This window comes from Phascolarctos cinereus, unplaced genomic scaffold (assembly GCF_003287225.1).
Source record: "Phascolarctos cinereus isolate Bilbo 61053 unplaced genomic scaffold, phaCin_HiC Scaffold_1;HRSCAF=81, whole genome shotgun sequence".
Lineage (NCBI taxonomy): Eukaryota > Metazoa > Chordata > Mammalia > Diprotodontia > Phascolarctidae > Phascolarctos > Phascolarctos cinereus.
The window spans coordinates 65,400,375-65,427,535 of record NW_027555514.1 but is presented as its reverse complement, the minus strand read 5'-3'; the positions used below and the strand labels follow the sequence as shown (position 1 = coordinate 65,427,535).

At 38.9% G+C, this 27,161-nt stretch overlaps 1 protein-coding gene across 2 annotated transcripts in view; it reads left to right on the top strand.

Moving 5' to 3' along the window:
- The window catches only part of ODAD2 (outer dynein arm docking complex subunit 2), a 213,622-nt gene extending 191,263 nt beyond the window's left edge, over positions 1-22,359 (top strand). For both annotated transcript variants that reach the window (XM_020990516.2, XM_020990517.2), the window contains one exon: positions 21,860-22,359. In XM_020990516.2, coding sequence (XP_020846175.1) covers positions 21,860-21,973 — 114 coding nt within the window. In that variant the 3' untranslated portion in view covers positions 21,974-22,359. The remainder of the gene's footprint in view (positions 1-21,859) is intronic.
- The last annotated feature ends 4,802 nt before the right edge of the window (positions 22,360-27,161 follow it).

Here is a 27,161-nt window from a genome sequence, read left to right as displayed (position 1 = left end):
AATCTAAAAATTCCCTTCCATAGAAAAATTACATAATCAAGAAAATTCAAATAACTAGTCTTAATCTTATTTAACTAGGAAAAATACTGTGACTCATCCTGCTTGGCTGAAATACTCTCTTAGTATTGTATCCCTCAGAATTATTATTTGGCTATCTCTTTGACTCTTGGTTTCCAGTCATATATCTCTTTGTACCACAAACTTCCGAGCCCCTTCTCTCTTTCACATTCTCAAGCTGCTGTGTTTCCAAATCTCTCTCTCTCTCTCTCTCTCTCTCTCTCTCTCTCTCTCTCTCTCTCTCTCTCTCTCTCTCTCTCTCTCCCCTCCTCTTTCTCCCTACTTCCCTTTTCTCCTACTCTCTTCCCCTTGCTCTCCCTCTCCCTTCCTTTTCTTCTTTCTTTCCCTCTTGCTCTCTCTCCACTTCCCTCTTTCTTCCTTCCTTCTCACCCCTTCTCCTTCCTCTCTTCTTCATCCTCCTCTGTCCCTCCCATTTCCCCCTTCCTCTTCTCCACTCCTCTTTCTTCCTTCTCCTTCTCTCTATCTCCTCTCTTCCTCCTCTCTCCTTCTCCTTTCACCTTTCCTTTGCCTCTCCTTCTCTCTCTCTCTCTCTCTCTCTCTCTCTCTCTCTCTCTCTCTCTCTCTCTCTCTCTCTCTCTCTCTTCTCCTTCCCTCTCCTCTGTCTTTCCCTCATCTCTCTTCCTCTCTCTCTTCTCTGCCCCTCCTTTTCTCCTTACTGATCTCTTAAGATCCTTTTTGCATAATTTCTATTGGCCAAGTACTTTTAAGCTATTATAGAAAGTTCCCATTAGACTTATTTCTTAGGTATGACTTAATCCCAGTAGATAAGAAAGAATGGGTGACTCTTGGCTTAGTCCTTTAATTGACTCTATCTTTTATGAGAGCCAGCTGAAAAACAGACTCCCGCATTTCCACTAAGGCGCTCTCTCTGAAACCTGAACACCTGTCTGACTGGAGACACTGTCCAGTGAACCATGGCATTGATAATTTGCTAATAACATGTGTGTACTGGACCATCCCTATTGAAGCAGAAACCCAAACAACTTTGTAATTGTCTTGCTTTTTAACAAAATACCACCTGGATTTCACATACTCCTGGGAGTAAGGTAGGTATATGACCCTACGTTTTAGGTAGGGTCTTTCATGGCTCTTGCCTGAATTTTCAGGTGTCCCACTGTAGTCCTTGGGATTCTCCTTCTGTTTTTCTTCTGTGACAGTCCAAGTACATAAGAGAAAGAAATGCATCAGAAATTAAATGGAGTAATCAGTATGAAATGGGAGAACTGATAAGGGAACAAAATAGTAACTAGAACAGCAACAAAGAGAAACAACAGAAAAGAAATAAAAGAAACATGCTTACATATTTCACACGTATTTTAAAAATTAAATTGTTATTGTTAACTTGAAATTAAGCAATACAATGATATACTTGCTTAGTAATGATTTACATTTAAATTCATTAATTTCAACATGTAAATTACCAAAGCGTGTTTTCAGTCCCTCCAAATTCCCATCAAGATCTCTCGTCCATTCATCCTCATTCACTTTTCTTCAGATGATTATAGAGTTCACCCAGCATTTCCAAAGAATATTTCATTATAATCATTGTTATTTTTCAACTGTGAGCTAGAAAAAATAAGCAGGAAGATGCATTTTAAATATACAGAAATTTGATATCTCATTGTTATTTTCGATTAGTCAGAGAAGAGATAACAGTAAGAATACATTCAAGTGTTATCGACTCATTCAGTCTCCTGCTCTATTAAAACAGCAAACACTAATTTAAGCCAGTGTTTTAAAAGAATGGAGAAAAATTAAGAACTGTTTAAAAATTTCCTTTTAATAACTCAGAGCATCATGAATAGAATGCTTTTTAAATTTCAAATAAGTGAGAGTTCTTAATACTCCGGTGCTTTGCTGAATAATAGTAAAAAATAGTCACAAAATTATATTAATATTGTATTACTTTGAGGCACCAAGTTGCCATTTTTGTTACATTATAGCTTTCATCATCTTTCATAAATTTATAGCTGTGTAAATTTTGAAATAGTCCACATGTAAATATTGAGTTATATGCTCAGTTCGAGGGAGAATTCAACAACTTAGATTTTAGTAAAAATGAAACTGTTACTATAGATACTGCTGATTAGGTTTTAAAATTTTTACTGTGTGTTGTGTTATAATTTAATTGTTTCAGAAATACTTCATAAAGACAAATTGTTTGTGTAACATAGAGTCCAAACTAGGTTCCTCAGAATTTTCCAGTAAGCAATTTGGTGTTGAAAGTTAGCAGTATGTTGGCCACATAGAACTTCATACTTTTCTTTGACATGCTTCTACCATATGCTTTTTATTTCAAGCATTTTTTTCTTTTAGGTTAGACTTATAAAAGCATGTTAGAAATGTTCCTTTGGACTGGGACATTGTACAATTAGAAATGAGAAAGACTGAGGCATAATTGTACAACAGAAAAAGTATACTATGTAATTGTATATGAAATATATGAAATTAATGATTCAGATTAAATTGCCTTGCTCATTGCAATAGTCAGCTCTTGATTACTCAGCCGTTGATTGGACTCCTTACTCATGTTGGTCGACCTTCCTCATACTTCCTCATTCCATTTATCCAATAAATATTTATCAAGCAGCTATTATGTGCAAAAAGCATTGTGCTGTGTTCTAGGGCAGGGGTGGGAAACCTGCAGTGTTCAGGCCCCATGTGGCCTTCTAGGTCCTTGGGTGCAGCCTTTTGACTGAGTCCGAGTTTTACAGAACAAATCCTTTTATTAAGGGGATTTGTTCTGTGAAGTTTGGATTCAGTCAAGGGGCCAAACTTGAGGACCTAGAGGGCCACGTGTGGCCTCAAGGCCTAAGGTTCCCCACCCCTGTTCTAGGAAATATTCTTCATACTATGATGAAGCCATGATCTCATTGATGTTTGACTATGCAAAATACAAATTCATCTATGTATGCCTACCCTGTCCATGTTACTTTTATCTATGTGCCCTATGAAATCCAGCATAGGAGGTCTAGCTACTGGGCATTAGATCTCCTACTTATATTCTTCTGAAATTGAATGTAAACCAAAGACATGCACAGGCTGGCCATCAATGATCCCTTGTTGTTGCTGCATGATGTTTTCTGTTATTATATTGTTTTGTTGTGATATTGTCTCGATAGCATTCTTTATACTACTTCTCTTATGATTTCTTGTCTTTACTGTTGCAGCCTGCTCACGCCTACTCTGTGGTTTCTATTGTCCTTTAATTCTTATGCCTGTGTATATGTATGCATGTATGTATATATGTATGTGTGTATATGTACATATGCATGCATGTATGTATGTATGTATATGTGTATTTGGGCAGCTAAGTGGCACAGTGGATGGAATGCCAGGTCTGGAGTCAAGAACGCTCATCTTTTTTAATTCAAATCCAGCCTCAGACACTTTCTAGCTATGTGACCCTGAACAAGTCATTTAATCCTCTTCGCCTCATTTTCCTCATCTGTAAAATGAGCTGGAAAAGGAAATGGCAAACCAGTCTAGTATCTCTGCCAAGAAAACTCCAAATTGGATACGACTGAAAATGACCGAACAATAATAAAATATATGTGTGTATGTTTTTGGGGTTATCTATCTAATTATATATCATAATCTGAACATTCTTTATCCACTTGTTTTTTCCTGTGTGGATAGGCTGAATTCTTTTGAATGGCTTATGATCTCATTTACTTATATAGTAATAATTGCCTTGATGCAATCAGCACAAAGTCATCAACAAACCAGGAGCATTTAGAGGATATTCCCATTTCTAGGAAGTGCCTCTTTGATATGGATTCTGTGCTGAACATCCATGCTAATGCAAACCTTTGCTGAGAATCTCTCTCTGTTCTATGAATCACTTTTACATTAATATTCCATGTTGTCTTTTCTTCAAAGGAATCTTGTATGATTTTGGCTTGTGCTTGGGAGATTCTTTGTTGGGGCAGAGTCTTGAAAGTAGCATTTTACTCTAAGAATCAAATGCTTTTTTATAGTTAAAAACAGTAAGTATAGTGAGACAGTACAGTCTTTATACTTTCAGTCAATTGTGTGACTGTAGAAATGTTCTACTGTGTACTGTCACTTGTGAAAACCTGCCGGTTGCCTTCTCATGAACCTTCATCAAAGATGACTTTTATTCATGTGATTATCACACACATAAAATTTTTGTATGAATGGGAAAGTATGCATATGAGTTAGTAGCTCATATTTTTGTAGTCAGCTCTTTTTTTGGTAGTATTCAGATCCAATACTTTTTTCCAATATCTTCAGTGTCTTACCTTCTTTCAGATACCAATCCCTGAATGTCCCCCAAATTGTGTTACTTCCATCTTGGAACTCCTTTGTGTATTCTTGTCCAGATATTTTTGCAATTCTTGTTTTCTTTATTACCTTTTCTTCTTCTTCTGTGAACACTTCTGGGTCATCCAATATTAGATTCCAAATGTAATGGCTTTGTTGCATATGCTGGTATATCTTTAGAGCTATTATCACTTATCCATCTGGTTTTTCAGTCCTTCCAGTTGTTCTCTTGCCAGATTTTTCTTTAAATTTGATTTTCTCCTCTCCATTGCTTTTCTCTGTTTATGAGGCAATACTAGTCATTATCTTCCACCATTGTTCTAAGATTTACAAATGAGTTTATATTCATATGTATATACATACTTATACATGTATATATGTGTATGTGTGAATATATATATATATACATACATATATTCATACACACACACACACATATATAATGTTGCCCTTGGATCCCATATTTATCCATTTGGTAAGCAGATTGAAAGTTTGTGACTGAGGTAGTTTCTAGACACTTTTGAACTCATCATATGGTGGTATCGTCAGTGGATAGACCTCTTTGGGAAATTGTTTGAATTTGTATCAATATCTGTTTCTCCATCATTTCCCTTTTTCTTTCAAGTCAGTTTATTTAAGTAGATCCCATAGAAGCTGCTTTAATTTCATGCCAAATCTTTTTCTTGTTTTCATTCTTTTTGCATTATTTTTTTATCTTTCTGGGGGATGCAATGAATAAATAAGATTTGATATTTGCCTTTAAGAAGGTTACAGTTTGATCAAAGAGATAAAACATACCCAAATAATTGTAAGATAAAATGGAACATTCTAAGTACAGAAGAGTTATACAAAGAAAATGCTGTGAGAGTTCTGAGGCCAGTACTCCAGATCACCATTTGATAAGATAATCAAGGAACATTTCATGGAAGAGTTAGCTTCTAAGATGAATCTTGAAGGATGTATAGGAATTCTACAAAAGAAAATGGTGAAAGTGATGGGGAAAGCTTTCCTAATATAATCGACAATCTAAATATAAATTAATAACTAGGACCAGAAGATACCTGTTCATACATTTACCTGGTTATTATCACTTTCAGTAATTACTAAGTGTAAAAGTAATATGTTGGATTATCCATTTATTTCATGTACTCTCATCTCCATTTAGCTGAATTCAGAGTTAAATAATCAATATAGAACATAAGCTCTTTAAGAGTAGGGATTGCCTTATTTTTTATATCTATATTTGCCTAGCACACTGCCTGCCTGGCTCATGGTTGGCACTTAACAAATGCTTGTTGATTACTTAATTGATTGGTTATAGTATTTCTGAATCCCCAAATCAGAATACCTCTAAATTGTAACCAACATATGTAAAGCGCTCTGCAAACCTTAAAGCGCTATACCAATACTAGATGTTGTTGATCATTGTTCCCTGAACTCAATGTTTTACCGCTTGCTTATTTCCTCCATCTGTAGGATGCATTGCCTCTTCATCACCACCTCTGAGGATGCTAATCTTTCTCTGCTTAGGTGCCACCTTTTGGGAAGCCTTACCTAATCTGCACGCCAACTTGTTTCCCCATCATAAGATTCTCTGCCTCCCCAAATCGCCTTCAGTTGCTAATCTACTAGATAAGCATGTTGTGTGCCCCTCTAGTAAAATGTAAGCTTCTTGAGGGCAGGGTCTATTTTGTTGTCTATCTTGGTATTCCTAGGGCCTAGCACAGTGCCCTGCACGTAGGAATCCCTTAATTATTGCAACGTTAAAAGGAACCAAGTAATAATAACAATAATAACCCATGTTTATATTGCACTTTTAAGTGTTGCAAAACAATTTACAAATATTATTTCAGTTGTTCCTCACTACAATACTGTGAGGTAGGTGCTAATACTATCCTAATTTTTAGATGAGGAAAAGAAAGCTTAGGAAAATGAAGGGACTTGCCAAGGGTCACACAGATAGTAGTAACAGTACAAGGCAGGATTGAAACCCAGGTTATCCAGGCTTTGAGGCCAGTGCTCCAGACATGTTGCCTTGTGGAGAAAAGATTAAATATATATCCAAATAACTGTTGTGCAATATGATTTGTGCTGTAAGGGAGATACAAACAAAACGCTATCAAATTTCAGAGAAAGGAGAGGTCACGTCTAGCTGAGGAGATCAGGGAAGATTTGCTGGAGTAGGTAGCATTTGTATAGATTAGATTTCTGTAGTCAGAGACCAGGGAAACTGGGATTGGGTGGTTAGAGAAGGCATTCCAAATGGAGGGAATGGTGTGAATAAAAGCTAGTAGCTCTTTTGCCTTAAGTTCAAAAATAAGCTGCATTGCTTTAATTAGTTTAATAACACAAGAGTTACAGGGCTACCCCTTATTCATCTAGAAATCTATTTTTAATGGATTGGGATGGATAATCCTTATCTTTTAAAATACTTAAAAGTAGTACTCATTCTCCACTCACTTTATACCACACCCCTAAAGAAATGGCAAATACACTGTGTCTTTCCCACCTATATATTAAGGGTCTGCATGCCCCTAGGGGGTCCCATGTTCATACAAGGAGTTCCCCCATTAGAACAAGTCACTAAAATAAAAATGGCAAAGCAGCCTGATAGAAATGCACTTGAGAAAGTGTAAGAGTTAATGCTTTTTTTTTCCCTTTAGTCATTTAAATGGACACCACAGGCCTCTTACTAATGTATTCATTCTAAATATAACTGGGCTGAATTAGCTTGTTTTGGCCAGTCCAACAGGAGCTCCTGCAGACAAAATAGGCTGATAGCAGATTTCACTTTAATTCCTCTTTCCACCCAACATTAAGCTGTCTCCGATTCAAAACAACCAGAAGCTAATCTTATGGAGTCATGAAATGATATTTTTAGAGCATTTGCATTGGCACTTTTACATATTATATAATAGAACAAAATTTAAAAGCATTCCTTCGCCATTTATCTCTTTATCCATCCCCAGGCAAGCCTTTTTTTCTTAGCACCTCATTCAAGAAGCTGCTATTCACAAGATACTTTATGCTTCATTAGAATAAAAATTGAGGTAAGGCTTGAAGTTGCTCCACTTGATATGAAATTTTGCTCTGAAAACATTGAGAATCTACTTCCCTTTCATCTTATGTACGGGGTGGCACTTTTTAACAAGTACCTTTTCTAGATGAATTGGTTCGATGAAAGTAAGGCTGGTAGACAGGGAAAATATCTGGAAAACATTATGGTGGTAGGATTAGTTCTGTTTGGCCCTTAAGCTTTTGTCTTGGGACTGATTTATGGTCTATGACCTCCTCCAAATCTCGTTTCTGCTTCCTTTAGTAGGGATATTGCAAAAATTTCTTTCAGATGTCACCTCCCTATAATTACCTCTGTCTTTGCTCATCAAAATGTCCAGTTTTCTTTGCTGGAAAGTTCAATTCTTCAGCAGTCCAATCAGTTAAAACTTATTTAGGAATATGGCATGCCTTGGTTTTAGGGACTGCTGTATACCTGGCTTGTTTTCATGTGCAATAGAATTCAGGGCTCAGTAAACTCTTCAGTCCAAAAAGTGCCATAGCAATGTACTTTAGTGACCTAGAAGGTATTGGATGTATAGGTGAAAAGGAGGAGGAGGAGGAAGAAAAAGAGGAAGAGGAGGAGGAAGAGAAAGAGGAGGAGAAGGAGGAAGAGGAGAAGGAGGAGAAAGGAAGAATAGGAGACAGGCAGGTAGTATCTTACACATAGTAGATGCTCAAGAAATATTGGTTGTCTTTTTTTTAAAGAGGTAAGGGACTCATAACATTGGAAAAGATGACAAAAGAAAGAAAACTGTCAGATGTTGGAGGGGCCGCAGGAAAAGAAGCACATTGATACACTGTTGGTGGAATTGTGAATTAGTAGAGCCATTCTGGAAAGCGATTTGGAACTATGCCTCAGAAGTCTCCAAACTGTGTTTACCATTTGACCCAGCAATACCAATTGTAGATTAATACCCCTATGAACATGCATGCTGGTACTTGTTAGCCCATACCTGGTTGTAGAAGAGTGATTAAGTCTCCATGATTGGGGACAGTTAGAAAGTTGTGACTTGAAGGAACCCCTTTGTCCTTGATTTACCTCCATAAAAATGGTTTTAGGTTGGGCCTTGAGACTGTAGGCGTCCCTGTGGTAAAAGTGGGAATCAGTGGACTATCAGAGAGTTGCCACATTTTTTCTCTTCTGAAGGAAGCCCAAACCACCATTAGTGGGGCATTAGTTTGGAGGACTATATAGAGCCACAGAGGGAAAGGTGAGACTCACTGGAGAGGGTAGAAAATCAGAGTGTTTGGTTATGAGCTATTTTGTGTCTTTTATGTGTTGTTTTTTCATGTTTTGTGGGTGTAAAATAAGGGCTGGCTTACAAAGGATATGCATTTTCTCCTTGAATGCATTTACAAGAGCTGGACGTGTTTGTATCCACTTTTGTGGAGACCTAGACATAAGGTATATATATATGTAAGCTCTAGTTGAAGATATCCCAGAATGAACTCTAGAATGACACAAAATGAGCTCAAGAAAGAGTTATCTGGGTGAGAGAAGAGGCACTATAGCTCTAAGGTTGAATCGGGTGCCAGGCCACATTGACAGAGAAATCACTAACACCTTAGTGTAAATTAGCATGTCAGATTCACTGCTGGAGGAGCCCAAGGGCAGCAAGGGAATGTGATACAATGGGGAAAAAGGGAGTGAACATTTCAGGCATACCAGTAGGAGGCACCAAAAAGCAAATCTCAACAGCTTCCAAATGGTATTTAGGGCCAGCCCAATTGAAGGCTTATTGTTGGAAGCTGAGGATTTTCTTTCAGAGTTTGAATATTTTGACATTTGGGATATAGGGTAAGCCCATCTTTTTGGTTAGATTTTAGCTGGGCTTATTTTGCTTCCTGCATTTTATTTTATTTTGCTTAAACATCAATGAGTGTTAGTCATTGCTTTGTTATGCACCCAGAGGCCACGAATTGAACGTTTTATGAATTGAATAAATAAATAAATATTGTCTTGGCCAAACCACCATATGTACTGCATGTACTGTATATACATGTCTGGGGTTTGGAGTCAGGCTCTGAAATATGCATTCTTGTTTTTCTTACAAGTTTCATAAGCAAACTGGGACATGCCAGAGGAACCTTTTTTCCCCCCCTAAAACCAATACAAACATCCACATAACTAAGACTTAGAGCAAAACAGGCAGTAACGAAAAGGAAGAAGGAAGCATTTTTGAAATCACTAATGAGTAGCGTTCAGTCGAAATATTTTGGAAATCTTGTGAGAGATTTATTTGAAAGAAATCTTAGAAAAGCAAAGGGAGGTTGGGCACAAGGAAAGATGGAATGGGTATGGTTTCATTATTTCCTCCTCCCAAGACTTTTTTCTTGAACTATAAAGAAATCATTATTGTTTTAGAGGGGGAAAATGCCTCGGGTTTATGAAGTTTTTGCTCCTTGAAAAAGCCTTTTCCCTTTTTTTAATCTGCATGTCTGCAGGTGCCCTTTAAATTTATGGGGAGTTTCATGCATACATGGAAAATCAGCTAGCCTCCACCCCCTTGATATTATATGGAACTTCTGAAAAAGAAAACAATATTCAGGCACACCATCAACCATTTTTTACAGTGTTGGAATCAAGTAGTACAAGTGACTGGCAAGATGCTTGCTTTCTGCCTTAGCCTCACACACACACACACACACACACACACATCCTTCCTCCAGTATAGAAGGCCTTTGATCTCTGTAGGCACAAGCCATGTGCCTACAGCTGTGACCCATACTTCGCATCCCCTGGAAGGTTAGAGAAAGGTAGCATGTGAACCTGATGCCTGCATTCAATTTCTGCTCTTATATTTAGCAGTTCATAATTTTATATAATATTTTACTTGCATGAAAACTATGCACAGAGTTGAGTGATAACAGATTTTCTCGTGGTTTGACTCCGCTTTGTTTGGGTGAATACCGGCTGCAAATTCAGGCTTTAATTAGAGCTGTGTGAGCTGTGTAGTACCTGGACTCACATTAAGACTGGCAGTTTTTCAGAAAAATATCTCAAGTTCCTGGAGCTGATTTGAACTGGGCACCATTTTTCTATTTTCCAGTTTATAGGGCACTGCAACTGTGGTTGGAGCGTTAATCCACAGCACAGAAACATGAATCGCGTTGAGTTCTTTCTATATCCTAAAGCCCCATGGCAGCGAATCAGCCAGTGTGGCTGCATTTCTGCTGTCACTGCTTGTAGCTTCTGCAGCGGCTAGGTTGAAGCCCAGGGTCCCAGCCTCTGGAATTCATTTCATCTGACAGCTCACCAGGGCCACAGGCCCATTGACTGGCGAGAGAAGCAACTTCCCCTGCCCTCACCCCCTCCACTTTTTCTTTTTCCTCCCCTCTCATTTTCTGAGCTGAATGGGTTGAACTAGTTCCTGGCATATAGTAAGCATTTAATCAATGCCTGTTTGACGGGGCTCTTTCTTCCTTAATGGCAGTGTTACTTTTTGCAGCTTTCATGACAGTGACATCATGATGTTGACTGGACATTGATGCCATTTCTTCTTCAGTGATTTTTTAGGTGAGGATATTAGAAAACAGTGGATGGTGGATGGAGCACCGGCCTTGGAGTCAGGAGGCCCTGAGTTCAAATCCTGACTCAGACACTTGACACTTACTAGCTGTGTGACCCTGGGCAAGTCACTTAACCTCATTGCCTTCCAAAAAACCCAAACCAACTAACCAACCGAAAAACAACACCAAAAACAAGATGAGTGTTGCTATAAAAAAAAAAGGCATTCAAAAAGAATTTTATTTAAAAGCCGCTGGAATGAGTGCTGGCCTGGAAGTTTGGGAACCTGAGTAGCTGGGTTCTAATTCTAGCTGGTCTAGAGCAAGTCACTTCTCTCTGGGCCTCAGTTTCCCCATCTGTAAAACAAAGGGCCAGAATTTGATGGTTTCTAAACCTTTTTTTTTTGGTGAGGCGATCAGGGTGAAGTGACTTGCCCAGGGTCACACAGCTAGTAAGTGTTAAATGTCTGAGGCTGGATTTGAACTCAGGTCCTCCTGACTCCAAGGTCAGAGTTCTATCCACTGTACCACTTAGCTGCCCCTTCCTTCCAATTCTTAGGAGCTTGTGCTTCTGTGATTTCCAATCTTTTCTTCAGTCAGTTTAAGAATGGTTTCATAGGCACCAGGCCAGCATCAAAGCATCATAGATAAAAATTCAAGAAGACAAAAAAAGAAACACAACCACACTCCAAGGTCTTGTGGGGGTTGGAGTGAAAATAGAAATTATTTGCTTAAAGACCTTTGATTTTATTCTTGTTAGAGCATTTTGTGGGGGGGATCAGACTGGTGATTTTACTAGTCTAAGGAGAGGACAACCAACAGAGAAACTGCTTCTGCCAATGCAGATAAGCATCTGCTCTGACACTTGTAATAAAGATAGTAGCTAGCACCTATATAGCTCCTTAAAGTTTGCAAACCACTGTGTATATGTTAAGTCATTTGATTTCAACAACTCTGGGAAGTAGGTGCTATTATTATTATTCTCATTTTACAGGTGAGGAAACTGAGGTAGACAGCTGTTTAAATGACTTTGCTAGAGTCACACTGCTAATATGTGTCTAAGTTCAGATTTAAACTCAGGTCTTTCTCTTTTGGGGTTTTTCTTGGTTTTTTTTTTGTTTGTTTTTTTGTGTTTGTTTTCGTTTGTTTTTGTTTGTTTGGTGAGTCAGTGGAGTTTAGAGACTTGCCCAGGGTCACACAGCTGATAAGTGTCAAGTGCCTGAGGCGGGATCTGAGCTCAGGTCCTCCTGACTCCAAGGCCAGAGCTCCGTCCACTGTGCCACCCAAGTGCCTTATAGGTCTTTCTCACACCCAATTCACTTCCAAATACAGCACAGCAGAGGGATGGATGAATCCATAAGTCTGCTGCTGCCGGACTGTGCCAGGAAGGTCACTCTAGACTTTACTCCTCACTGTCTGACTTCCTGATATCTTAGCATGGACTGCTGCTCCCAGATTTCTGGTGGCTCCCTCACAAGGTCATAGTCATCTCTAATCTTCATCTAGAAGTTAGAAATGATCGAGGCAACAGAGACAGAAACAGCAACAGGTTCATGGGCTAATGGGCCACATGGCCCCAAGACTCTCCACTAAGATTTTACATCTTGCCTCCTCACTCTTCTGCTCTAGAACTTGTTTAGAGCCATTTTTTTACAGGTATTTGGAGGGGTTTGGGAGAGAGCTCAAGCAAGTCACTGCTTTTACTCTGCCATCTTCCTGCCTCCTCACTCTAAAACAGATGGGCGTGAGGACCAACTCACTTTGGCTAGATTATGCCTTTTAAATGTCTGCCTATGCAGCCAATCAACTAACTTCATCACGTGGTTCACAGACTGCAATGGAATTTTATAGAATTGCATTGGATATTATATAGTGTGTCTTTATAAGCACTGGGTTAATTATACAGTCCCCTTCATTACAAAAGGCATAATCTGGGGGCAAATTACATCAAGGATTATTCTGAGCTCCAGTTATTTGCAAGTCATCTTCCTGAATTAGTTACTGCAGAGGGAGAAGTATTTTATGTCCTTTGTTTCTTTTTAAACCATATTCTTTTACTTTTTGGTTAGTAAAGTGGTTTTTAATTGGTCCACAAGTATTTGTTACATTTTAAACCTTGACACCATGCTGGACTAAGTCTAATTAGGTTTGGCCCACAATAGGTTTTAAATGCCAAATGAGGGAATTTGTATTTTCTCTTAGAGATAAGAGAATGCTATTGTAGTTTCTTGAACAAGAGAGTAAGAGGGTGAAGCCTAAAGCTTTAGGTATCTCTAGAAGGTCCTATTAAGTTATAGAATGTAAGCTTCTCAAGGACAAGGACTGTTTCATTTTTGTACTCAAATCCCTAGGTCTGCGTGTAATGCCTACAATATAGTAGGCATTTGGTAAATGTTTATTGATTAAGTAATTGGAGCACTACTAGGGGAAGAAGGCATTATGTCCATATTAAATGTGATGCCCGAGTTGCAGTAAGAAAAAAAAATGAAGAAATAGGTTATAAAATGGCTACAGACAAAACCTTGAGACTTGTAGACTGTTGAATTTCATTTTCATAGCTAGTGAGCTGATAAAAATGAGACTTTTTGGAATGTCCTGGTGGCCAACATAGGCCATTAGCAAGGAGGAAGCAAAATAACTTATGTAAGGGGAAATGATGATTGATTTCTCTTTTAGAATGCAGGTGAATAAGTATGTGGGCAAGGAGCATTCACCAAAGGGCTTTAAGTATACAGAAAAACTTTAGATTAGGTTCTATACCTAAAGGTAAACAAATTATTACCAATAAGGACTGGTAGTTATGTTTTGTCATGGATAAAGAACCAGATTTGAGATAGGAAAACATAGGCAGGGACAGATAGATTGCCACTGATGTTAGTGGGCAGAGAAGTACTAACCATGGATTCTGCTGGAAATCTAGATAAGCTAGCATGCTTTCTGATTTTCCATATTGATTAATGATCTGAAAGACTAAAATCTTTAGGTCTACATAGGATACTAAATCCTTCTGGTAAGTAAAACACTAAGTCGATGAGGATAGTCTGAAGAAAGATTTCACAAAGCTATGTGAGTGGGCAGAAAAGTGGCAGATTAATTTCATTGTGAAATATAGGATAATTCACTCAGAAGAAATAACCCAAAATATACTGAATTATGGGCTTTTAGCTATCAGTACCAATACAGGAAAAACATCCTAGGTGCCCTTTGTAAAATGTTCCTAACAGACATTAGTCTAGTATTTTGTTGAGGCCAGATGGTAAAGAAGGCCAACAAAATGCTATGATGGACATCGTCAAGAAAGAAATTGGAAACAAAACAGACATAATGTAGCTGAAGAAGGCCCAGAAAGGGACAACTGAAATGATCAAATGGCTAGAAAGGCTTTCATATATATTCAATTACTATTATTAATTGTGTCATTTATTTATTATGTTATTAAAATAGCATAATAATAATAAAGCAACTAATGCCTACAAAATATAGGTTTTGATATATTCTTTTGGAACTGTAAACAATATATAATCAACTATGGATGAAAGACTATAAGTGGAAAGCTGTATTCTAACAAAAACCCATTAAGTTTTAACTAATTATAGTATCTATCATCCTTAGCTATTAAAAGGTTAACACTTCCTTGCTGAAAAAGAGGAAGAGGATTGGTAGATATTTCAAGAGTACACTATAAAGAAGCCAGAGTAAGAACAGTAATAGCTAACATTTATGTAGCACTTATGTGCCAGGCACTGTGCTAAGTGCTTCACAATTATTATCTCATTTGATCTTCACAGTAACTGTGGGAAAGGCAGGTGTTATTATTATCCTTATTTTACAGATGAGGAAACTGAGACAAACAAAGGTTAAGTGACTCTCCCAGGGTCACACAGCTAGTAAGTGTCTGAGGCTGGAATTAAACTCAGGTCTTCTAGATTACAGGCCTGGAGCCATATCCACTGTACCACCTAGATGCCTGAAACCCACAGAAATACTTTTGGAACAAGCAGACATCACTTCACCAAGCAATAGTAACAGCAGGCGTGTGCCACTCGATGTGCCAAATATAAGCCCAAGAAGTGGCACGAATCCAAGAGTGGAATCAAAGGGCCCTTGATGGGCAGCGTCACCATGAACTCAACCAAAAGGGCTCTCGATGGGCAGCGTCACCATGAACTCAACCAAAAGGGCTCTCGATGGGCAGCGTCACCATGAACTCAGCCAAAAGGGCTCTCGATGGGCAGCGTCACCATGAACTCAGCCAAAAGGGCTCTCGATGGGCAGCGTCACCATGAACTCAGCCAAAAGGGCTCTCGATGGGCAGCGTCACCATGAACTCAGCCAAAAGGGCTCTCGATGGGCAGCGTCACCATGAACTCAGCCAAAAGGGCTCTCGATGGGCAGTGTCACCATGAACTCAACCAAAGGTCTCTCGATGGGCAGTGTCACCATGAGCTCAACCAAAACCATTATTGACAAAGTGTCAAACAAATGGCAGAATCATGAAGATTTGTTTGTGGAATGGAAGGCCTTATGATGGATATTTAGGATCAAGTCATTGCCACCAGAAATTATAGAAGAAGAGTTCTCCTTGTGGAGCCTGAACTTTGTGATTAATGGAGATTGTACAAGAAAATGTAGAAATGGGGCAGCAAAACCTATGGTCTACAATAAGTTCACACTTAGAGAATATTTTGCAGTACATCAATAGTGGCTAGAATTATACATAAGAAACTCTCTATCTTTCACAGACTGACGAATAGAAATCCTGTCTTACAAATTTTGTTGCCAAGTCATTTCATTCATATCCAATTCTTCATGACCCCATTTGAGGGTTTTCTTGGCAAAGACACTGGAGTGGTTTGCCATTTTCTTCTCCAGCTCATTTTACAGATGAGGAAACTGAAGCAAGCAAGGTTAAATGACTTGCCCAGGGTCACCCAATGAGGAAGTGTCTGAGGACAGATTTGAACTCAAGAAGATGAGTCTTCCTGACTCCTGTCCTGCACTCTATCTACTGTGCCAACCAGCTGTCCCACATTTTACAAACACAGACTTCAAAATATCCTTAACTACTCAATGAATAAGTTGTATTGAAGCATTATCACATACCAACCTGGTGCTTACCTTCATCCAGATATAACAATGGTTCATAAAAACTCAAGAACAACATTTTAATAGATATCACCGTACAAAATACTCATAATCTCCAAACAACATGGAATGGAAAACTTTCAAAATCCAGAGATATAGCAGATGAAATCAAAATCAGATAGTGGGGAGAGTGGAGCCAAGATGGCAGAGAAAAGACAGGGACTCTCTCCAAAGGCTTTTACATAATGCCCTAAAACAAATTCTAGAGCAGCAAAGCCCACAAAAGGATGGGGTGAGACAATTTTCCAGCCCCAAATCAGATAGTAACAGGATGAGGTAAATATCATTCCTGTCATCCTGTCTCATACTGGAGTTGTAGCAAGTATGCTTTCAGTGAGCCTATAGGAGAAGAGTTTATGTCCTAATACTTTTATTCAGGTCTAAAAAGTGGTTATTTCATCTACTGTTCAATAGTTTCTAGACCATTAAATGCAAGATAATAATAGCAGGATATTATTGATTTGTCTTAGGACCATTTGTATCTGAACCCCATCAAAAAGATGAGAACAAGATAATAATAATAGCTGATATTTAAGGTTTGTGAAGCACATTGATGAAGACTCACTGTCTTAGATCTATTAAATGCCAAGTCTATGTATTGGACTCAAATAGGCAATACAGGCAAATGACAAGACAGGACAATTTCTGTCTTCCTTGTCATTTCTTCCTCTTATCACCCATTAAGGAAGATATTCCCTAAAACCCTTGGGCTTCTTTTCCTCTTCTTGAATACTCTTCCCTAGTGATCTTATCAAAAGGCATTAACTAATAGATATTTGCCCACATAGACTTACACATAGTAAGTGCTAAATAAATGTTTATTCAGTCTATAAAATACAAATGATTGATAGTTCCAGTTCTTTTGAGGCAGCATGTTGTGATGGAAACCTCATTGGATTTAGAATCAGAGGATATGAGTTTGAATCCTATCTCTTTGTGTAACTGAATTATTTAACTTTATTTGGAAATAAATGGGACAGAATAGATGATGTCTCATTTAGTTTCAAAGTCCCATTTAGTTTCAAATCCTATGCCCTATGACTCCTATAGTTTCAACAATCACATCTATGCTAATGACTCCCAAACCTCCATTCTCAGCTCTTAGTTATCCCCTGAGTACCATATGAGTCTTTCCAAGTGGCTATGGATCGCCTCCCTCCACTTGGATGCCTCACTAGCCCCTTTCAAACCAAGCTCATCAGTTTTTCAAACTGAACTTTATGTCTAAAACTGAGCTTATCATTTCTTTAACCTGAATCCTGTCTTCTTTGTTTACTGATCTCTAGCAGTGACATCTCAGTTCTCCCAGCCAACCATGCTCATAACTTCCATTTAGAAAGATGCAGGCTGAGGAGAAATATGACTGATATTTATGTAATCATGAAGATTGCTGATAGAGTGAGCACAGACTTGTTCATCTAGAATACTAAGATTCTGGGACATCGCTTGAAGTCTGAAAAAGGGTAGATTTAGGACAAAAAAAAAGAAGGTACCATTTTACATAATGGGTAATAAGAATATGGAACTCATTAGTCACCAGAGATGCTTCATGCTTGTAAATATAAGTAAGTTGAAGGAATCATACAAAGTCACAGGTGAATAAGAGTAGATTTTACTGGGTAACCAAGAGAAGGGAGGGGCATATGGGATATATTCTTCCTAATATAACATAACTAATTAATAAAATAACATAATTAATAACATAATTAATGCCATAAGGTACCTGTCTGTAAAAATTCCTTGGTATAACAAAACTGTACTTGGGTTGAATGGCTTAACCTAAAATGGTATGTTTTATGTGATTTCAGGATGTGCAGCATCTTTCAAATGAATCTTAAAATAATTTCAAATAATGAAAACTCTTACTCCTCAGAATTTCACTGCAAGTCAGATAAAGATTCTTTTTCTATTGCTTAGTGATAAAGGGCATTTTAAACACATAAACTTAGTGATTTGTTTTCTATTAACATTATGACTAGCATTCCAAACTTAGATGACTAATCTTTTCTCCAAACAAGACTCACTTCATAAAATCACATTGCAATAACTATGCCCATAGTTTTCCCAACTAAGTGATATTCTGTTGTGGAGGCAGGATAGCATAATGGAAAAGCCTTTGGGCCTGGAGTCAGACAAGATCTGGGTTCATATTCTGATTCTGACACTTAAGAGTTGTTGTGATCATGAGCAAACCATTCAACTTCTGAGGCTTGGTTTATTCGTCTGTAAAGTGGGGTTGTCATCCTTCGCAGGTTTGTTTTGAGGCTCAAATTACATATATGTGTATACATATATGTAAATATCTGAATATGGACGTACACACATGTTTGTATATATATATGTATGTATGTATGTATATAAAATACTTTGCAAAGGTGTTTTGAGGTAGCTAGCTATAGTGACAAGAGCAGTGAATTTTCAGTCTCAGTTTCTTTACCTATAAAGTGAGGCTAGGTGGTGCAGCATCTAGAGTGCCAGGCCTGGAGTCGAGTTCAAATCCAGCCTCAGACACTTATTAGCTGTGTGACCCTGGTCAAGTCACTTAACCCTGTTTGCCTCAGTTTCCTCAACTATAAAATGAAGTAGACAAGGAAATGGCAAACCACTCCAGTATCTTTACCAAAAAAAACCCAAATGGGGTCATGAAGAGTTGGACGTGACTAAAAAGCTGAATGACAACAAAGTGAGGATAATATCTACCTCACATAGTATAAGGATAAAAAATGAGATATAGCTTATATAAAACACTTTGTAAAACTAGTTGAATAAATATTAGCTATCATTGTTATTTTATGTTTTAAATTCAGAGGGTTAGTGCCATCATTTTTCATTTTGACATTATTAGATAGTAACAGAATAGTAACTAATGTCCTATTTTGTGTGAGGAATATTTTTTAATTATTACATAGACTTCTATTACTAATTAACGCATGTAATGGCAGCTGCAGTTTCTGTTCCCTCCCTCCCTTTAGCAAATCACTTTTAGTGTAAAAAAAATCTACAAATGGATGAGATACAAATGGATTTCATTAGCTCTCTTTTTGTAAGTGCTAATGGTGGTTTTAGATGGGCATAAATATATTTTAGTTCAACAAACGTTTATTAAGTATCCATATCCATAACTAGAGCGAAGTCTCTGGAGCTATGTCCCAGGGTGCTGGCATCTGGTAGGGGCACACTTCTTTGCCTGGAAGGGAGGTATGTTTCTTGCCCATGGCAGTCTAGAGACTGCTGTACATGTGCCTCAGCTCACCTTATGGTCTTCCAATAGCCTACACTATGGATTGGGATCCCTCTCCTTCACCCAGCCTCACCCCCAGGATCCATTCACCATGGTGCCCCTCTTCAAGGATACCGCCTTTCCCACCCCACCTCTCACATGGGTACAGACAGTTCCTGCAGGAACAGCTATACTTGTAGCAGGGCAGTCCTCTTTGCCACCACTGCCCTCTTCCCATGGGAATCCTAAGTATGCTGCCAACCTCAGCCAAAAAAGGGAAGATGAACAATGTAAAATAAATCCAGAAAGTTGCTTTGGGTCATGGTACAGTAGGAAGAGCACTGAATTTAGAGTCAAAGGATTGGGGTTCAAATCCTAGCTCTGCCACTTTGATCCTCTCAGCAACCCTGTGAGGTCAGTGGTCTGCCTTAAGGAATGTCGCTCCAGAAGTGATGCTCTGGGGAGTGAGTTGGAAAGAGAGGAGGTTATTAATAAGGTCGAGGGGACAGATCCAAGACGGTAGAGTGGTAAAAAGCACGGCAGTGAGTTCTTCTCCACAATCTCCTCCAAACAGATCTAAAAAAAATACACCAGATTGAATCCTGAAATCAAGAAAAATCACAGCAAGTCATTTGTCCAGGCGAATTGAGCATAGGGAAACAAAGAGGTCTGTGGACAGTGGGGGTGAGGTCAACCGGAAGCATGCTCCACGTGGAATACTCCAGTGCCTAGGAAGAGGCTGGGCCAGGGCAAGAGGAGGTCCTGCACACATACAGGACATCACTGCACCTCTATTAAGTCACTGAGATGGGGACAAGCATGAATTGGCAGCTTTGTTGCCTGCTACTCAGTTTTGAGTCACAGATCTGCAGTAGAGAGAGAAGGGGACCTGATCAGAGGAGTAGTGTTTCCAATAGGAAGGCCATAGATGGAGAGAGGAGAAAGTTCAGAAGCCGGCAGCAGCATCCGCAGTGATGTGGCTCATTCTTCATGTACAGAGCGCATTCCCACTCCTAGGATCTAATCCAGCCTGCAGAGGAATAACCAGGACAGAAATCCTATATCAGAATGGAGCCCATGATTCTACGCTTTGAACCAACAGAGCTTCCCAGCTGGAAGATAGGGGCTGAGTCCATCAGCAGTCTGCTCTTACACAGACCCAAAACCAGACCAGGAACTTGAAGAGCTCAGCCAGGGAGGCAGAAATCAGACTTTGCTCTGTGTCAGACCATTTTGAAAGACCTGAGAGCTTGTAGGTCCCTAGCCTGTCCCTGAATCCCTGGAATCACCCAACGCTCAGTACCCTAAAAAAGCAGCAATAGGACCGCCTGTGGCATTTCCATAGGTCCAAAGTCAGAAGTAGAGTAGAAGAATGGGCAAACAAGAACAGAGCCACACCACAATAAGTTATTATGGTGACAGGGACAGTCAAGATACAGATGCAGAAGAAAATGACTCCATAACATCTACAAGCAATGCCTCAGAGAAAAACACAGCTTGGGCACAAACTCAACTAGAAATCCTGAAGAGATGAAGCAGAAGTTTTAAAAGTCCTTTTAAAAAAAATTTTTTTAATGCTTTTAATAAAATGAGAGTATAAGGAAAAAAATTGGAATAGAAATGAGAGCTATGGGAGGGAATTAATAGCTTGGGACAAGAGATACAAAACCTTGCCTAAACAACAAACTCCCTGAAAATTAGAATGAACCAAATTGAAGCCAATGACGCCAGGAAGAAACAAAAAAAAAATGAAAGCAAAGTCAAAAGGCTTAAAAAAAAAAGAAGAAGAAAAAGGGGCAGGTAGGTGGTGTAGTGGATAAAGCGCCAACCCTGGAGTCAGGAGAACCTGAGTTCCAATCTGTCCTCAGACCCAACACTTGACACTTAAATTGGGGAATGGATGAACAAGTTATGGTATAGAAATGTGATGGAATACTATTGTGCTGAACTCATCAGTATAATAACCACCAATGATTCCAGAGGACTAACGATGAAACATGCTGCCCACTTCATAATAGAAAGGTGAAGGACTCAGAATGCAGAGGAGGCAAACTTATTTTGGATGCGGCCAATATGGAAGTTTGTTTTCATTGACTGTGTGTTTGTAATGAAGGTGGTGGTGGGAGAAAGCACATAGTAGCCACTGAATAAATGGAAAAAAGAAGAGTTAATAAGGTTCTGAAATAAGGAAGTGGTAATCAGAAGTAGGGATAGAAATGAGAAAGCTATTGGAGTAAGTAAAATCATTAGGACTTCAGTTTATCCTATCTACCTACTGGGTGAGTTAGGAAATGTACAAAAGCAAGAGAAAAAACCGAGGAATAATGCATAGCCCTTAATGATAGAAAGTTGTTTTTGCCCCCAAGCCCTTCAAGTCATTACTACCAGGTCTACTTTCTCTTACTGTATTGCCTAAAACCATCCCCTATTCCTTGTCCATGATCTTCCTAGACACTGATGATTTGAAATTGTTTCAATCATATGATTTCATTATTACATTTAACTTCTAGATTAATCTTTGGTTCTTTTTTCTTTTTTTCCCCCCACCCTTTCTTTTTGCCCTAGCTTTTACTGGATATGGTTGGCTCTCCTGATGAAGTGCTCCAAGAAGCTGCAGCTGGTTGTATCTCAAACATCCGCAGGCTGGCCCTAGCTACAGAGAAGGCAAAATATAGTTGAAGTCTGAACAGATTTTACTAGGTACTAAATTTTATGTGACACTGAACATGTGATTTCATGGCCAGGCAGCATAAATAGGGAGGCATTTATTAGCAATTCTTTAAAAAAAAAAAAAGAGGGAGAGAGAAAGGAAAGGCAAATGCCTAAATGAAAACACACAAATTAAATATGCAAAGGGTGCTTTTTAATCTAAAAATTGCATGCTTCTTTTTAGTCAATTTAGTGTTTTTCAATATGCCATTAACAAAATATACCCCTATTAAAAATCTGATGATTTTCCCAGAAATTAACCCCAATTTTTAAAAAAATTCATTTCAGTGGTGCTTTTGTATTTCTGTGATTTAAATAAAGATGTGGTCTGCATTTCATGCAGTCCTACAATGATTCATGAATGTCTTCAGAATTCCCTTTCTGCCAAACCTGTCTAATCAGTCTGTCATTATGGTCTTGTCTGTTTCATCACTCGAAATCCACAGGAGAGCGTTTGAATGCAGATGCACTGATTTCACATCTGGTATTGTATGAGTTTAGAGTAAGCAGCTGGAACCATAGAGATCATTTCAAGGTCATCCCAAATTTCTCCTAAATACTACTAAGCTTCTAACAAGATGCCATGTTATCGTAACTGTATCAGGTAATGCAAAACACGAACAAATAAGCAATGAATAATTATTTTTGTTTGAATTTTAGCAACATAAACAATTAAGAGTGCTGTGTTCCGTACAAGGAACCACCAATCCTTTTATTAAGACAATTAATTATGCTCATGTAATGATAGTGTATGACTCCACATAAAATTGGTTTGAATTTCTGAACCTGTTTTCAGCACACAGAGTACTTTTTAAAAAGTGGCCACAAAAGATTAATAGGATTTTACCAGATTATAGAAACATTAGAACCCACTTAAAGAATCCCATATGTAAACTCAGTGCACTGAATGTTTGGGAACTAACTGTACCCAGCAACTAATACCTAAAAAATTGCTTTGTACATATCAATTCAGGAAACAGACTTATAACACTGACAAGTCTCATTTATTGCTTTGAAGAGCAGGCTAGCAGTTTTTATTGAATAATAGCAAGGACTGTGTATATTTGTCATAAGTTGGAGCAGATAACGAGCTTAATTGAATTAACATGTAAACAATTTGTACAAATCGGGGGGAAGATGAGGACAGCTTCAACAAGATGAGTTAATAATACCGATGGAATATATGATGAAAAGATAGGAGGAGGCCTTTAAGAATTTTTGAGGGTTTGTAAAATAAAGCTGCTTAATCTTCACAACTTTGCAGATTGGTGATAAACGGGGGGAGTGCTGACCTCAGAGTCTGCTCTCCAGAACTCAGTATCATCATTAACAAAGATTTACGAATGGTCCCGCTTAGAATTAGAGGTATGGGAAAGGCTCTTAAGGGGTTACCAGCTTTTCCTTCTGCCTTCATGTGGAGTCAAACTGGGAATTATTTATTAAAATAATGCTGTGCATTCTGCACACTTCAACATTCTAAAAGCTGAGAGTTTTAACGATATAAAATTGAGTAGAACTCGGCAAATTGAGTATCATTCCATTCATAAGTGCCAAGGTTTTATGCAATTCTAATGTGAACATGGAGTCCTAACACATAGCATGATAAAAAAAAAAGTTTGTAATTCAGCAAGTGGAACCAATCCTTCTTGGCAAAACAATTATTTTCCAGAAAAGATTTAGCGCCACCTTTATCTGTTTATTGACCGATTGCCTAGCACCTGGCCCTGAAAAACTCAGTCTAACTCTGTAGATACTATTTTTGTTAGTGGGTTGAGAGAGAAAGTTCATTTGAAATGAAATGATCCCAGGCCTTTAATTTATAATAGCAGCTATTTAAAGTACCAAGTCCAACCTTGACTAATTTAATACTTTGAGGAGTTTGAGATCCTGTAATTGTGAGTGCCCCATTGGTCCAGATTACAACTGATTCCTGGCTTTTTTTCCTTTGCAGTTCTTTTCCAGACCCTATTCAAAATCCTATGTAGAGAACCTCCCCATTATTTGATAAGAAGTCTGCCTTGGGTCTTTGAACATTTCACTGCATGCCCACACAGCATTCATATTATCTTTCTGTAAAAGTACACAGTTGTTCAGTCATTTTTCAGTCATGTCCCACTCTTCATGACCCCATTTGGAGTTTTCTTGGCAAAGATAGTGGAGTGCTTTGCCATTTCCTTCTCCAGCTCATTTTACAGATGAGGAAACTGAGGCAAATAGCATGAAGTGATTTGCCCAGGGTTGCACAGCTAGTGTTTGAGGCTGGATTTGAACTCAGGAAGATGAGTCTTCCTGACTCCAGGCTGGATGCTCTATCCACACAGTCCATGTTTAATGATTGTGGGGTTTTTTTTCTTTTAAAATACCTTTTGAAGCCATGGATCATGACAGCTGTCTTTCTACTCCCATTTCCAAAGACGAATTATTTTATCAACTTGTAAAATCCCTCTACCAACAGAGACTCCAGCTTCACCTTTGCCATTATGGGTGGTCTAATGATGTAGGATCATAGATTTGTAGCCGGAAGGAACCTTAGAAGTAATCTAGTCCTATGTTCCCAGTGGAGGGCAGCTAGATGACACAGTGGATAGAATGCTGGGCCTAGAGTAAGGAAGGCTTGTCTTCTTTAGTTAAAAATCTGGCCTCGGACACTTACTAGTTGTGTGACCCTGGGTGAGTCACTTCATGCTCTTTGCCTCAGTTTTCTCATCTATAAAATGAGCTGGAGAAGGAAATGGCAAACTACTTCAGTATCTTTGCCAAGAAAACCCCAAATGGGGTCATGAAGAATCGAATATGACTGAAAAACAGCTAAACAACAAAAATGCTTCCATTGTACCAAAATAAGCCCAGGGAGAGTAAGTGTTTTGCCCACAGCAGTAAGTGGCAGAGGTAGCAAACAAATGACAGAGTCAAGATTTGAACCCAGCTCCTGTGACTCCAGTTCCAGCACTTACCTCCCCCCCCCCATCACTGCATCATATTCCTTCCAAGTTGTTGTGTCCAAAAATAATTTATTGTTCGGCAGCCAAGCTTCCCTTAACAAGCATCTCTGAATTTAATCGGACTGCTTTTTGGGTTATGGGCTCAAAATTTACCAGCAAGTCCACACGCAGAGTCTTTCTGGTATGGTCAGACCTGCCAGAGTTTGTGTGGCATTAGCATAGTCTGTGAAAAATGACTTCATCACTATGAAGTGAAAAATTAAATTTCAGTGGAAGATTACATATGGAGGATCACAGATCTGGAACAAGAATGGACTTCTGAAATCTTCTAGTCCACCCTTCTATTTCTATGAAGGAGGAATCTGAGGCTCACATAGGTTAAGTGACTTGCCCAAGGTCACACAGCTACTAAGTGTCAGATTCAGAATTTGAAATCAAATTTCCCTTCCATAGCCAGTACTCTTTCTACTATACTTGCTGACGAACCTTACGTAACATCGCTTATATGAATGCAATTTTAAAATAACTTATTGAGAAGGAAGAGACAAAAATTACAGTGTTTTGGATCCTGTTGGCTGGGAAATGGTGCTGTCATTGCTAGACAGGGAAGCTAGAGGGATGAGCTAGCTTTGAGTGTGGAAGCACTGGTATGAGTCAAAGAACAAGCAAGTCAGAAAGGACAACTGGGGTATGTGTGTGTGTGTGTGTGTGTGTGTGTATGAGAAACAGACAGACAGATAGACAAGAGAGAGAGAGAGGGAGGGGGAGAGAGAGAGAGAGAGAGAGAGAGAGAGAGAGAGAGAGAGAGAGAGAGAGAGAGAGAGAGAGAGAGAGAGAGAGAGAGAGAACACTTTAATCTTGGATAAATTGAGTTTAAAGTGACAGTAAGATACAAGTGGAGATATCCAGTAGACATTCAGAGATATGAGGGCTAAGAGTGGGTGAAGGGGAAGATGTGAGAATCTAGATTTAGAACACTATATTTTTAAAGATGTCAATTTACATAGATTCTGATAGCCAGTGTTTTCCATGGCTATAAAGTTTTAATTCAATTCAACAATCATTTACCAGGCACATACATTGTGCTAGAGCAGGGGTGGGGAGCCCGGCCCTCCAGGTCCTCAGTGATTTCATAAAAAAATCTGCTGTGTGAAGTTTGGATTCAGTCAAGGGGCCACACTTGAGGACCTAGAGGGCCTCATGTGGCCTTGAGACCAGAGGTTCCCCACCCCAGTGCTAGGCATTGTCCTTGGGTGCTGGAGACACAAAAAAATAAAGATGAAAACAGACTCTCATCCTAAAAGATGTTACATTCTACTGGGGTGGCACGACATATACACAATTAAATAAGTACAAAATATATATAAAGTGTCCAAAGTAATTTCAAGAGAAGAAAAATGCTAATAATTGGCAGGATCAGGAAAAAAACCTGTGTAAAAGGTGTCAGATGAGCTGTTCTTTGAGAGATGCTAAGGATTCTACCAAGCCAGAGGTGAAGAGGAAAAAGCCACAGAGGCAAAAGAAGGAGCGCCACGTATGGGAAATAGCAAGGAAGCCAATTTGGTATGGAGAGTCCATGAGTGTGAGTAATATGAAATAAGGCTGGAGTAGTAGACAGAAGCCTGACTATGAAAGGCTTTGAGACCCTTATCGAAAAGCTTGTATTTTATCCTTAGAGGTAATAGGAAGATGTTGAAGATTTTTGAGTAGGGGTGAGACATGGTGATATCTGTGTTTTAGGAATATCAGTTTGTTGGCCTTGAGAGGCCAGATGGAAGCGAAAAGGGACTGGAAGCAGGGAGACCAGTCAGGGTCATGAACGAGTCCATTAGTTTGGGCACTTCTTCCACCGACAGAGGACAGCTTCATCATCGTGCTTATGGCCAGTGTAATGATACAAAGCCATCACTTTAGAGCTGAGGGATCTTAGATGTTATCTACTCTAATACCCTCCTTTACAGAAGAGAAAACTGAGACCCAGAGAAGTTCAGTGACTTGTAAATTCACATAAATGATAAGTGGAACAGCTGCTGTTTGAACTCAGGTCCTCTAACTACAAATCCAGGTCTCATTCCAATACTCTACTGCACCATCCAAATGATAGATCAGAACCTGAATTAGTATGGAAGCTGTGTGAGTGGAGAAAAGGAGATGGTAGCAGGAGAGAGGCTTTGGAGGCAAGATTGACAAGACGTGGTAACTGATCTAATGTGGAG